This window comes from Amaranthus tricolor, chromosome 12 (genome assembly GCF_026212465.1).
Source record: "Amaranthus tricolor cultivar Red isolate AtriRed21 chromosome 12, ASM2621246v1, whole genome shotgun sequence".
Taxonomy (NCBI): domain Eukaryota; kingdom Viridiplantae; phylum Streptophyta; class Magnoliopsida; order Caryophyllales; family Amaranthaceae; genus Amaranthus; species Amaranthus tricolor.
In genome coordinates, this window is record NC_080058.1 from 2,105,798 (window position 1) to 2,120,327 (window position 14,530).

At 30.1% G+C, this 14,530-nt stretch overlaps 1 protein-coding gene across 1 annotated transcript; it reads right to left on the minus strand.

Moving 5' to 3' along the window:
* Positions 1 to 540: 540 nt before the first annotated feature.
* Positions 541 to 9,819, minus strand: LOC130828910 (aldehyde dehydrogenase family 3 member F1-like). Its single transcript, XM_057694950.1, has 10 exons — positions 9,550 to 9,819; positions 5,747 to 5,815; positions 5,257 to 5,353; positions 4,527 to 4,733; positions 3,625 to 3,749; positions 3,393 to 3,497; positions 3,147 to 3,313; positions 2,064 to 2,154; positions 1,729 to 1,878; positions 541 to 1,552 (listed from the first exon to the last, which is right to left on the minus strand). The coding sequence occupies exons 1-10, from the start codon at positions 9,727 to 9,729 to the stop codon at positions 1,289 to 1,291; spliced, it is 1,455 nt and encodes a 484-aa protein (XP_057550933.1). The 5' UTR covers positions 9,730 to 9,819; the 3' UTR covers positions 541 to 1,288.
* Between the last annotated feature and the right edge of the window lie 4,711 nt (positions 9,820 to 14,530).

A 14,530-nucleotide genomic window follows, 5' to 3' on the forward strand; every position in this document is an offset into this window, starting at 1 on the left:
GAGGCCCTGTTTAATTCATCATAAAAAAAATATTAATCAGTAAAAATAAGTTTTAATCACTAAAAATCAGTTGTAATTAGTAAAAATCAGTGATAATTAGTAAAAACTAGTTTTAATTAGTAAAATTAGTTTTAATTAGTAAAAAAATGTTTCAATCAGTCAAAATTAATTAAATAGGTGAAAATCGTATGAACTAAATAGGGTGTAAGTAGAATTGTGTATTTATCACTTTTTGGGTTGTCTAAGCTCATATGTAAATTCCAACATAATAATGTTGGATCTTTATAATTAGGCATTTATCATGGAATGACCATTCTCGATGTGAATTATTGTGACTCTTATGATGGGCAAAAAACTACTATAAGAATACTCATATATACTCATATATGAAGAAGAAAACTGCCCATTGTATTCCTACACAAGTTTCCTTACAATGGAAAAATATATATAAATATCGCTCTAAATTTGAAGAGCAAAAAACTACTATAAGAATACTCATATATGAAGAAGAAAACTGCCCATTGTATTCCTACACTTGAGTTTCCTTACATTGGAATATATATAAATATCGCTCTAAATTTGAAGAGCAAAAAACTACTATAAGAATACTTATATATGAAGAAGAAAACTGCCCATTGTATTCCTACACTTGAGTTTCCTTACATTGGATTATATATAAATATCGCTCTAAATTTGAAGAGCAAAAAACTACTATAAGAATACTTATATATGAAGAAGAAAACTGCCCATTGTATTCCTACACTTGAGTTTCCTTACATTGGATTATATATAAATATCGCTCTAAATTTGAAGAGCAAAAAACTACTATAAGAATACTTATATATGAAGAAGAAAACTGCCCATTGTATTCCTACACTTGAGTTTCCTTACATTGGAATATATATAAATATTGCTCTAAATTTGAAGAGCAAAAAACTACTATAAGAATACTCATATATGAAGAAGAAAATTGCCCATTGTATTCCTACACTTGAATTTCCTTACATTGGAAAAATATATATAAATATGCTCTAAATTTGAAGAGTAGTCTTCAATCACTAATTGATTTTAGTAGTGAGCCTCTTCTACTTAAGCTTATAAGTGGGTTACTCAAGCTAATAAATAAGTTCTAACAAATTTACGCAGCAGCTAAAATTAAAAGAAGTAGCTCATTGAATTTATTAGTGTTACAATCTCTAATAGTTATCCAACATCAAGCAGCTTAGAAGTATTGGATAAAATAACTTGCAATTCCTTGATTTACCATTTTTAGTGGTTTTACATGATCCTACGCCTCGATATTGGGGATTTTTCGAGACTTTTTGAAGCCCAAAGCGACGAGGACGATGATGAAGTATTTGTACAAAAAAGCAGCTCTAAAGAGCTCTAGCTTTTTACTGGTCCAAGGAGGATATCTGAACCAAAAATCCGGGAATAAATCTCTCTTAAGCACTGGTTTTTCATGGCTAAATATATCAAATGAATATTTGCCATGATATCTTCCAATACCGCTTTCTCCCACCCCTCCAAATGGTATTGCTTCAGCTGCATACTGCATTTAGCGTTAACAGTTAGATATCGAAGATAATAAATGTCCCTTTTAGTTTGCGACATTGACTAGAGTCATATCATTTTTTCGTAGAGTTGATAACATATTATGAGTCTAATATCATTTGCGTAAAATTTTGATCGACTTGGTTCCTTAATATGATATCAGAGCAATCATACCTGAATAACTGTGTCATTGAATAAAAGTGCACCAGATGATGTCTCTGAAGCTACTCTTTGCATGAGTTTATTATTGTTGGTGAAGCAATATATTGCAAGTGGCTTTGGCCTTGAATTTATGAATTCAATACTGTCCTCAATATTCTTCATCTGTGTCCACAAATCATAATTTTGTTCAACACTCCAAGTAACAAAAATCGATACAAGTATGTCATACCCGACACTTGAATATCACCTTAGTATGCCCCAAAAAAAACACGAAAAATATGAATCACGCAAATTCAGTAGGATAAAGAAAGTATGTCGATAATCGAGATCGGAGTACATTGACTTACTGTAATTAGAGGGAGTAAAGGCCCAAAAATTTCTTCTTTCATGATTTCAGCATCCAAAGGAGGGTTCAACAATATGGTTGGCTCAATAAACCTGAACAAGTTAAATATACATTACAATCTATATGCCAATAGAGTTGTATAAGGTATGTCTTACTTAAAACCATTAAGTTGGTGAAAACATATAATACTATCTTTGGATAATAATTTTAGAGAGAAAGAAAGGGAGGGAAGGGAAAGGAAGGGAAGGGAATGGAAGAGAAATAGCTCTTGTTTGTATAGGAGGGTATAGGAGGGAATGAAAGGAAAAGGAAGAGAGATGAGAGTTTTCCCTTCAAATTTTTCTAACTTTGGAGAGATTAGAACCATAAGAAAAAGTATTTATCAAATCCTTTTGAATTCCTTTCCTCCTATTTTGCTATCCAAATAAGAGATTTTTTCTCCCTTTAAATCCCTCCCCTTCCTTTCCCTTAATTTCCTTCCATCCAAACACCCATAAGGTTTAAAGGGTACATAAATATAATTCATATGTGGTCCCAAACTCCCACATCGAGCAATCAGAGGAAGGTTGACTAACATATAAGCTTGATGGGCTACTCCTATTATCAATTGGTTTTAAGATGAAACTTTATTAGATTTATGTACAGTTAACTCTCCTCTTATGCTGATCTATTAGGATTTTAGAGGTACGCTTGTTTTTGCATTAAAATAAACAAAATTTGTCAGTATCTAAAAAATGTCATTAATGAATCTAGTACCCCTAGAAATTTGTGATATGTACCCGCTTTTAGTTTTCACTAAATTAATATTACTAGCAAGTAGTCCGGAAAATATATGAAAATGAGTCAATATTGGATCATATATGTCCCTAATCGCGTTATCAGTGCAAACTACATTGTGCAGGACTGTGCACATCAGTACATGAGGGTGCACAATAGACTAGCAATATAAGACTATTTGTATGCAACAATGCTAAAGTCGTAATCCAGCATATGGGGTCGGAAACACAAACCATAACGAGCAAGAATAAGAGATGATAGATAGCAAACATTATAGTTTATTTGGCTAATTGTGTAGTTTACTTACAGTTTATCCTCGTCATATGAGCCACCATACACAATCAATTTTTTGACTCGAGGTTCATCGATAAGTGCCTTCAATCGCTGAAAATGATGTTTGTTGATTATTCTTGCAACACAATTTTCGGGTTTTTCCCCATAAGTTTTCCTGATACTATTCTTCAATAAATCAACCTGAAAACACAGTTCAGAAAGTTTGTGCACTTGTTTTCTGTTCAGAAATTAAATCATTGTTTGTTCATATAAATCATACCAAAGTCGAGGCCAGTTTCTCTTCGACAAGGATATAATCGACTCCAATACACGCTTGACCGCTGGTTGTCCCAAACTTTCCGCTCAGCAAGCGTTTAAGAATGATCTTATGATCAAATAACCAAATGAACAGAATCAGTAACAAATGACAGAAGTTTACAAACACCTTAATTAGAACCCTATAGAAATGATCTCCTATACGATGCACAATGATCGAGCAACGAACATTTTACCTCTGTACGCCAAGATTTAGACAGCGAATCGATGATGCAAGGACATTTTCCACCCAATTCCAAAACTACTGGCGTCAAATGCTTCGCGGCTGCAGCCATTACTATTCGCCCCACTTGACTGCTACCTGTATTGATGTGCTAATAGGAGTATAAGTTAACCATCGTTATATCCATTTCTTAGCAACATCATTATGTTGCCTAAATCTACTAAATGATGGTAGGGGCAGTTGGCAATGCCTTATTCACGTATGCCTTTACTTATTGCTCTTTTACGCATTTTTATCTTACCACCTTCTTTTTTACTTTTATTTTTATTTTTAGTAATAATATGTATATTATTTATTTTTATTTTTAATTATTATTCATGGTCCACGTGTGTTGTAAGTTGCAGACTTTCGGATAGTTGCAAGTTTCATTCTCTTTCAAGACCCTTTTTGAACCGAAGGACTCTTTGACCGTATTCTCCTTTATGGGTATAAGTTGCCGTCTTTCTTCCCTCCACAGACCCTGATCATAGTTTTCTATGAGCAGGATACACTGGGTATGATGATGATGATGTCAGTAGAAATGCATATGATGTAATGAACAGCAATGCCAAAGAACTATAAATCTTTCCATCGAACAAAGACATAAAAGCAATTTCAAACAAAAAGGGAAGGATAAATATATAAGCGTTTATGGGGACGGACGTATGCAACCTCACCTTCGTTATTGAATGGCCTCCACCTAAGTGGGGTTTGTGAAGTCAAATGTACACCACCTTACCTTTGTTATTAAGTGGCGCCCATATGCGCCGGGTTTTAGGTATCAGATGTGTACAATCTTACCTTTGTTAGAGATAAAAAGAGATTGTTCGATTGATCTTTGAAAGTAAACATAAGTGGTAGGAGTAGAGGTAGGACCTGTAAAGAAGATTTTGTCCCATTTATACTGCAAGAGTTGTGAAGAAACATCAATTCCCCCTTCAATAATCTTAACAGCTTCAGAATCAACATAATTTGGGATAGCTGCAGCAAGAAGTGCAGAGGAAGCAGGAGCTAATTCTGATGGTTTTACCACTGCTGTGCATCCTGCTGCTAATGCTCCTATTAGTGGTTCAATTGATACTCCTTCAACATTGAAAAAAACATAGAATTATATGTTATTTTAAAAAAAAATCATATTGTACCAAAATAATTGTAATCTGCTTTTTTGTTCCTTTGAGTTTGCTATATCACGCAAATTATAATAAGGATTTTTTTGTTGTAACGTAGCATATTCAGAGGGATGAAGGGAGTATAATTCTGGGCTTACCAAAAGATAGATTTCATGATCTCTTTAAATTTGCTCAGTTACGCTAAGTGCGAGTTTTTTGATGTAACGTAGCATATTCAAAGGGATGGAACGAGTATAGTTCTAGGCTTACCAAATGGTAGATTCCGTGATCCATTTGGATTTGCTAAGTTATGCAAAGTCAAAGTTTATTTTGGTGTAATTTAGCAAATTCAGAGAGATAGAAGGAGAATAGTTCCACGCTTACTAAATATTTGAGTTTATGATCCTTTTGAATTTGCTACATTACACAAAATGAAGTGAAAGTTTTTGCGTAACATAGTAGATTCAATGGGACGGAGAGTATTGTTCTAAGCTCACCGAATGGTAGATTCCATGTCGAAAATATGAGGACTACACCAAGAGGTTCTGCCACTAGGGTTGCTGATGTACTATATGCTGCTAATGGTAATTTAATCTGTTATATGAAAGAAAATTTAGTTATCTAATGACATTTACAAAATATTGTATGAGACGAGCTCATCAAGAGTCGCGTAAATAGCTCATAATACATGTTATGATAAAATGAATTATTTATAATCTTCTCACTGAATATCTAAATATAGATTGCAAATTTGTAATTGCAATGATCTTAGAAAGTAATATTATTGTTTATTTTATGGTGAAATATTTATTTATTGTTAGAATAGAACAATATTTTATTTAACTATATTTTATTTATACATTCAAAAAAAATATAAATGAAATTAATTAATGAATAGTAATATTTATTACTGAGTGTATAGCGGTTATATATCGAAGAAAATAAAGTTTTTAAAAATTAAAAAGATGAAATTGCACCATGTACTACCTTTTTACCAGACATCCAATCGGCTAAGTTGTCCAATGCTGCATTAATGTCCTTAATAAGTGGTCCCACCTGAAAAGATGACTCGAGCATTCAGAAAACAACATGTGAAAGTGAATATGATAAAAAAAATATATATATTATTTTATCTTTTTTTGAATTGCATTAAAAAAAATTTGTGTATTTTTTAAAAAAGCAGTAATAAATAAAAAGAGAATGGATTGTGTGGATGAAATAAAAGTGAGTTAAAATATATGGATGAGATTAAAAGAAAATGATGAACCATTGTCCAAAAATAAAAATAATGCAAATTAGGTGGAATGGACCAAAATAGAAAATGATGCAAATTTAATGGACGGAGGAAGTATTTATTTTGGTATGTTTCTTTTTAAATTTATTATTTTATTTTAGATAATGATTTAATATTTTTTACTTTTTATTGTCTAAGTTTTTCTCATTTTTAATTTTATATAAGTATAGTTTATTTGTCCTTACTATTTTCTTAATATGGTTTTATAATTAAATTATTACAATCGCTTAGGTATAGCGAATGTATTGTTAGGTCTATGCATATAATAGATCATACATATAAAAACGTTTTGATAAACTAAATAATCAGTGCGCCATGGTGGGTGTCCGCTAACATATAAAACAAATTATGGGTCGACACTAGTGGTTATCGGCACTAGTCGATCCCGAGGTTTCACACAAAAGTTTTAAATACCATTGCTATGCGACACTTGGAGATCTTCTCGAGAACAAGAAGCCTCTATTTAAAAGAATGAAAACAACTGTGCAATTGCAATCATCTAGGGTTTTATCCATATGCTAGGTCTAACTTTTTACAGGGTTAAAGACGCTTCTATTTTGTCGGTTTTGACCTGTTCGCAGTTATTAACTGCGAATAGCCCCAAACCTCAGGTTTGAAAATTTCACGCTTACTTTTGGAATAAGTTTGATTCTTAGTTTATTTAATTAATTTTTTTTTTAGCCTAGAGATTTCAAATTTCCTCTAAATCCGACCCGATGATGCCCGGTCCAAGCCCATTCTCAAGCATCACCATAAAACTATATGAAGTTTTCAAATATCTTGGTTCATTTTCTCATGAGCAATGTAGGGCTAATCAATAAAAGTCTTTTGAAATTTTAAGCCATCAACTTCCAACGAGTACCATTAATTAACCTCCAACCCCTTTTATCAATCCTAGGATATATAGAGATTAGGGACCACACACATGACATGAAAAACATGCGACTTTTTTTTAGTGTTGCTTTCCTGCAGGGAACAAGTCCAGCTCACTATAATAGTATCCACCAGTTTGATGGATCATTTGTGGCCCAAGGTAAGACCTGGATAGTCTAAACGGGTCCATGTGACGGTAATGTGCTAGACCTTATAATATTACTCCACCTTTTAAATTTGCATTATAAAAATAGTCGATTGTTTTTAAAAAGGTGAATTTTTGGTAAAATAAAAAGAAAGATTAAATATGTGGGTAAAATTTTGAAAAAAGTTAAAATATATTGATAAAATTAAAAGAAAGTCATGGGTTGATTTTCAAATAAAGAAATGGTGCAAAATACGTACGAACGAAGAAAATCCTTCTTGAATAAGTATTAAATATTATTTTCTACGTCCCGTTGAGCTTGCACCATATAACTTAAAAAAACTCTCACATTTTTTAGTTGTATGGTTTTAACTCATATGATGCAAACTCAGAGCTTGAAGGGACAAAGAGAGTTATTTTTTTTTTTAGTTTAATCACTTATTTTAAAATAGATGCCAAATTTTATGAAAACATATTTAAAAACTATTGTGTATCATAAGTTCTTGTGAGAGACGGTCTCTTTGAAAGACCGTCTCTAATTGGGCCGACCCATTATATATTTTTTACAATATTATAAATAGGCATTAAGAATAATGTAAGTAGGCATTTAAGATATTGTAAGTATGCATTAAGGATAAGGTAAATAGGCATTAAGAATACAGTAAGTAGGAATTAAGCTTTAATAGGTTGAGCCTGAAAGACGTCTCTCAAGAGACTAGCAGATTGTGTATTTATATTCTGTTCCTACATGAGGTGGGCTTATGGTATTCTTTGTTAGTGTTAGGCTAACACATGACTTTAATTGGCCAGACCCTTGACTTATGGTTCATGGGTTGTATGGTCTGGGCTTATGATTGAGCTTAGTTTGATTAAAAAAAATTTAAAAAACTAGCTTTCTTAGAAACTATTTCTCAAAATAAGTGTCTTATTGCCGGAGCATGTGGTTAGACCTTGTTTGTTGTGAACCTTGTTTATTGTTAGTCACAATTAGAGGTGTTCAATGGGTCGGACTCTCATTTTGAGCCCTTATTCGACCCATTTTTAGAAGGATTTTATAAGGATCGGGCTAAAAACGGGCTCTATTATTATTATTAAAATGAAGCGGGTTGTAAGAGGACTTAAAATGGGTTGAAAACGGGCCTTTGTAAATTTTTTTATTGAATTTATCAAATGATTTTCTTGATGTATGTTTATTATTAAATACTTAAATGTCATCCATTTATCTGGTTTGAAGATGAATTTTTGCTGTTAATGCTTTAGTTTCTACACAGAGGCATAGCTACTAGTTTCTTAAGTCATTTTTTGCCATTATCAAAGTGATACATTTTAATACTAACCAGTAACTATTGTGTCAATATTAATATGTTACTTTGTTTAGCTTAATCTAGATTTTTGATTAAAGAAAAGAATATCATAGTAAAGGTTAAAGATATGAATATCAGCCCATTTATTATAGTACTTAAAAAGTAAACTTTAAAATGGGCCGGACCGGATTTTAAAAGCCCGGCTTATTTTTAGCCCCGTCCTTATCCGACCCATTGAATACCTCTAGTCACAACAAACAAGAAAAAAACTGGTCAAAAAATTAAATATATCTTGTTCGTGGTTAGTAACTAAGCGGGTCCATAGGTTAGGCTTATGATCCAAATGTCGTATAATTTATGATGCTCGTCTGGTTTTGGTAACTAAAATTAATTATGTTATAACAAGAGAAACACACAAATAGAAAACTCTAATAGTCTAGTTTCAAATAAAACTAGACAAACTAAACTAATAAAAACTAACTAATCTCGAATATCTTAATTTTTGTCGATTTGGTCCAAAAACATGTCATGGAAAAAGAAACCGAAAAAGTACTACTATTAATTAACAATACAATCAATTTTAAAATCGTCATTGAAAACAACTAATTTTGTCGAATAATCCCAAATACAACTTTAATTCTCATTTACAATAAATTTGTTGACAATAAAATCACATTTTGATTCAATAATGACATAAAAGATAAAACATTCAACAATGGTCCAACATCCAAAAATAATCTAAACTATGAAACATATGTGTCGAAAAGATAATCAATCATCTATCAATCACACTCCCTCAATTCCGTTTTAACAACGTGAATGAGATATACTCCTTCTTTCCAATTTGATTTACATTAAAAAGAAAAAGGATAATTTTTAAGAATGTGGTAATAAATGAAGATAGAGAATGAATTGTGTAGATGAATTTTTAAAAAGTTAAAATGTACGGATGAGATTAAAAGAAAGTGGTGAGTCATCACCCAAAAATAAAAATAATGCAAATTAAGTGGAACGGACAAAAATAAAAAAATGTTTAAATTCAATAGAACGGAGGCTTAGTACCTTTCAATTTACACAATATAATTCAAATTTATAAGAACTTTTTAAGTGTTATGGTAAAAAATCAAGAAATTTAAAAAAAAAAATACATAGAAGTATACAGAGTACATTTTACCTCATCTCTAAATGATTCAACTGGGTGTTTACCAAGATCATTTTTAAGTGCTTTGAATATTTCTTCTTCTTTTTCAATCATAAAATTCAATAATCCATTCAACTGCTTCTTCCTCCATGATATTTCTCTTGTTTTTCCTGCCTTAAAGTACATTCTCAATTCCTCTATATTTTTCTCCATTTTTTTCCTTTATTTTTTAATAATTAATTAATTAATTTTTTAGGCTACTTCTTTGGAATATAAAATGTTGTCTGTAAATGGATCTATAAATAGCTAGTGTAAAATCCCAAAAGAAAGTACTTGTAGAGTATGGGATACTTAAATTAGTTAAGTTGTCATTAAAATTACATTTAATAATATGATAATGAAATATTGGTGGTAGTTGTGCTAATTTTTTAAGGAGTTGGTTTCTCCATTAAACAACTAAAATGAACATGTGAAAAGAATGCTCTGCAAATTTATAGAACACAAATTCCTGATGGAGAAGCTCATTTACTGGTATTTGATAGTATATAATGTTATAAAATATTTTTTTAATTTTCAGTTAGAACCGGCTGAGCTTCAATAAAAAATGTTTGAAATAAAAAAGTAATAGTATAATAATTAGTATAGAAATTCATGCAATGCACGAAATTGTTTATCTATAAATAAAAATTTTAAATTGATATGCAAATATATGTTATCAGTGTAAAATTATTATATTTCTTATACAATATATAGATGATTTCAAAATATGTAGTGCTTTTAACAAAAAAAATAAAATATTAAGTAGTTAATATAAGTATTAATTAATATTTTCATACTTTTTAAAAGGCAAATTTGAATAATTTTCCAACAAGGTTATTATAATGATTTTTTATCATTCTCAAAATAAGTTTTGATATCTGTTATATATCTTTATTTCTTGATGAAATATTTTAAAAATTAAAGTTTTAATGAAAAACTTTATTAATTAGCAAATACTTCAACATAAAAAAAATATATATTCTAAGAAACTTTAATTGAAAAAATCTTATATGGATTTTAAATTCCAAAATATAGTATTTCAAGAAAATTTAAAAGAACAAATCTTATTGCAATATACTACACATTTATTAAGGAATAAGTTGGTTAACTTTGGTAAAAATTATTTCATATGACGAATCACTATCAGAATGTCATTTGAAATTTTACAATATTTTTATTAAATTGTATGATTAAACATATTAATTATTTATATAAGTAATTTTTTATTTAAATAGTTCATAAACCGTGCTTAACACGGAAATTTATGTAGTAATTTAAATTTATAACATATTAACCATTTCCTTATGCATAGTGACCAGGTCTATCAAAAAGAACAAGTCAGTTTTGGTTTGTGTTTGAGTCGTACATAGAAGGGAAGATACTTTGACCCGAACTTAACTCGTTTAATTAATTTGGGCGAAAATTACAACTCTAACCTGATTTAATAAATCAAGTTACCCTGATATTTTGACTCAATTAATCCGTTTAGAGGTTTTTTTTACGTTTTAGTATTTTTCAACATTGACTACATCTTATTCGTTAGGCCTACCCTCAATTTTTAACTTTTAGTTGTGATTTTTTTTTATTTTGTATTTACTATGACAAATAGGATAATATTAAATGAATTAAGTTTGGGTTATACAAATTGATTTGACTCGAAAACAACTCGAACAATAGCATAATATATAAAAGAAGATTACTTAAAATAAGAAGAATAATAAGGATCTTTTTTATATGTATAAAGAAATAATTACTATGTTATAAATTAAGAACATTTCTTAAATATACACTTTTTTATAATATAGTGATTTAAAAATTTAAGCTTTTCTTGCATCCTATGACATTAAATCATAGTCAATTGAGATCTTATTTGATTCTTTATAATATAATTTATTAACATCAATTTTTTATAATTTATAATTATGCACAATAAGATGCATTAGGACATCGACTAATATATTTGAAAAGGTGCACAAAGTAAGTGAGACAAAAATAGTAAAGTCATCATATCATATAATAATTTAAAGAAAGACCTCTTAATTTTAAATGACGCCTTTTCAATGACTGAGTACTTGGCGAAATATAATCAACTTAAATTGTTGATATATTTTAATGAATTTCCACATAGTAATATTTGTAAATGTAAAGAAGAATTATAACATAGAAAAATTATCAAATTACAATTTTATCTCATTTGTCTTTCTCTTTTTTAGGAGACTTTTCTTTTGAACGCAATATTTATTTCTGTGTGTTGATAAATAGGAATAGTATATAAAAGTCATAATCTTGCAAATGACAACATTTTATACGCCTTCACTTTGTTGCTCACCTCATTTGATTAACTTTAAGCTTTTGAGTTATCCATTACATTTTTAATCGGAAAATTTGATATTAATTATCAAACCTTTCATCCATTTGTTGTGAATAATCCCACCTTTAGATTATTTTTTAATTATCCAACCTTTGCCTTTAGTTTGCTAACAACATCTTTTATTTTTTAATAATCCAACATTTGTCTTTAGTTTGCTATCAACATATCCAATTAGTATGCTGACAGCAAACAAAGGGGAAAGGTTGAATTATTAAAAAATAATCTATAAGTGGGATTATTGACAACAGATGAGTGGAAGGTTGGATTATTAATATCAGATTTTCCTTTTTAATAATAATAATTTTATTTATTATTGTTTGACCTCTTTTTGTCTTTGTTTCGCAATAGAAGACAAATATTTTTGCAATTAGCCACTTACTCGATCAAGTTATTTATCAACCTTATTTAGTAAACATTTTAGTATATGGAATGATGACTAATAATCTACAATATAAATAAGGAAGCATGCTCAATTTAGAGGTAGAAAATATCACAGTAATTTGTATTAATATATAGAACATAAATCTTAAATAGAAAATTTATTTTCAATCTTACTAAAATCACATATAATATTCCAACACATAAAAGGGAATAAAATTTGTTCAATCTTACTAAAATCACATATATTATTCCAATTGGTATAAAGATATAAATCTCCTTAATCTTAAATAGGCAATATAAATAGTCATATAGAAGTGCATTAGCATGCATTAATGTATAGTAATCTTATCTTGAAAGCTGCAATAAAGTTTAAGAAAGTGGATGTGAGAAGCTAATTTGAGCGGGAAAATTTTTTACCAGAGGCTAACATGTGAGATTAGGTGGTCTTTGTTTTAGTATATAGAATGATGTAGTTAAAACATTGTAAATAAGCAACGTTAAATCTATGGGTGATAATTATTATTTTCTATTTATCTTTCTTGAGTTTATCATATAATAGAATTAACCTCACCAAATCACTATCACCATCCTACCCCATCAATCATCAAAGTTTTTACGTTGGGCCCCATTTACAATTGTAACGAACTAATTGTGCTCGTTCGATCACCAAGAGTCTAACCTAATGATCATATGTATTAGGGAGATCTTGGCTTGAATATATTTAGATCATGGCCAGCTCATTTAATTATAAATTCTATAGATATTAAATTTGTTGTGAATGAGTTATGATATTTTATGAAGAACAAATGTACAAAGAATCCAATCAAAAACAGAGCACAACAATAATAGAGACAAAACACAAAATTTATGAGGTATCTAAGGATACCTCCAGAGGTGAAGCCAGGATTTACAGTTAGAGAGGCCAAATTGTTGATACACTAGTAAGTTATTTATTATATAAAAATTAGTTAAACTATGAAAATTTGAATCATATAAGCTGAAATTAACTTGAATCATAGCAAAAATTATATTTGACAAATAGAGTTGAAGCTTCCCTATAATTACCTCTTTTGAAAAAAAAAGCTAAGTGTTTTTGACTACATATATTTGCCTTCTTATCCTCCAAAAAAAATACTATTAGAATTAAGATAGCAAAAATATAAAGACATACACTAAAAAGGATAAATGTGAATTATGAAAGATAGATAGTAATGACATTATAGTATAAATTAAATCAGCCCGTCTTATATGAGACCGTCTCACCATGAGACGAGTCCACACAAGTAAGCCCATTTCTCTAAGTGATCACTTTGAAATTGTAAGAGATCATTTTAATGTTATAAGTGTAACTTTAAGACTATAAAAAGTCATCACTTTACAAATAAATGTACATTAGGCTAAGGCAATTAAAATGGTCTCATCATGAGACCGTCTCATATGAGAATTTGTGTAAATTAAATTTATTACTTTACTAAAAACTAATTGTTCAAATTTGGGTTTGATCCATTACCTTAAATTACAAATATGTTACTCCAACCATTGACCTATAGTATTTTTGTTACAATTATACACTCTTTAAATTATATAATATATTAGTAAGGGGGCCGAAAAGGATCACATTTTCGGCAGGGGGGTCGGCCGATGCAGCTTCGGCCATGGATACCTCCCCCTTAAACAAAGATTACTTTTATTAATATACTCAATAATACATTAATGACAAGCCACATAAGCTTTAAGAACAACCTATCAAAGCAAAGATCTCACCTTTAATGGTGGTCTCACGCAAACAATCTAATACAAAGATGAAGAAACTCTAATGGTTGAACCCTAGTTGCCTCACTTATATTAGACTCTCACTATGTTTCCTTAGTCTATGTGAGCCTTTATATAGCCCACAATATCATAAGGAAACCATAGGACTAAACCTTAAACCCCACAAAAGATCCCACAAGAAAACAGAAACCATCGCTAAACACGTGCTGACTTTCGCTCGGTCAAGCGATGCTGTAGGGGCTTATGTTCTTCATTTCATGAGCTGCTCGACCGAGCCATTATGCTCGACCAGTCGAGCGAGCCCTCTTTGGTGCTCCTTGCAATCATCTAGGCACACCAAGTCTTCCACTTTGACCACTTCACCAAGTGATCCAAAATATATTCTTTCATAATTCATGACACTCACTTTTCACTCTCAAGAGTGTAAGATAGAACATAAACAACTAAATA

Coding starts and splice junctions, on each gene's coding strand:
- LOC130828910 (XM_057694950.1), bottom strand. CDS start 9,729: ATGGAGAAAAATATAGAGGAATTGAGAATGTACTTTAAGGCAGGAAAA. Junction 4,734..5,256: donor GACATGGAATCTACCATTCG/GTGAGCTTAGAA, acceptor TCAATGTTGAAG/GAGTATCAATTGAACCACTA. Junction 1,553..1,728: donor TCAATGACACAGTTATTCAG/GTATGATTGCTC, acceptor CGCTAAATGCAG/TATGCAGCTGAAGCAATACC.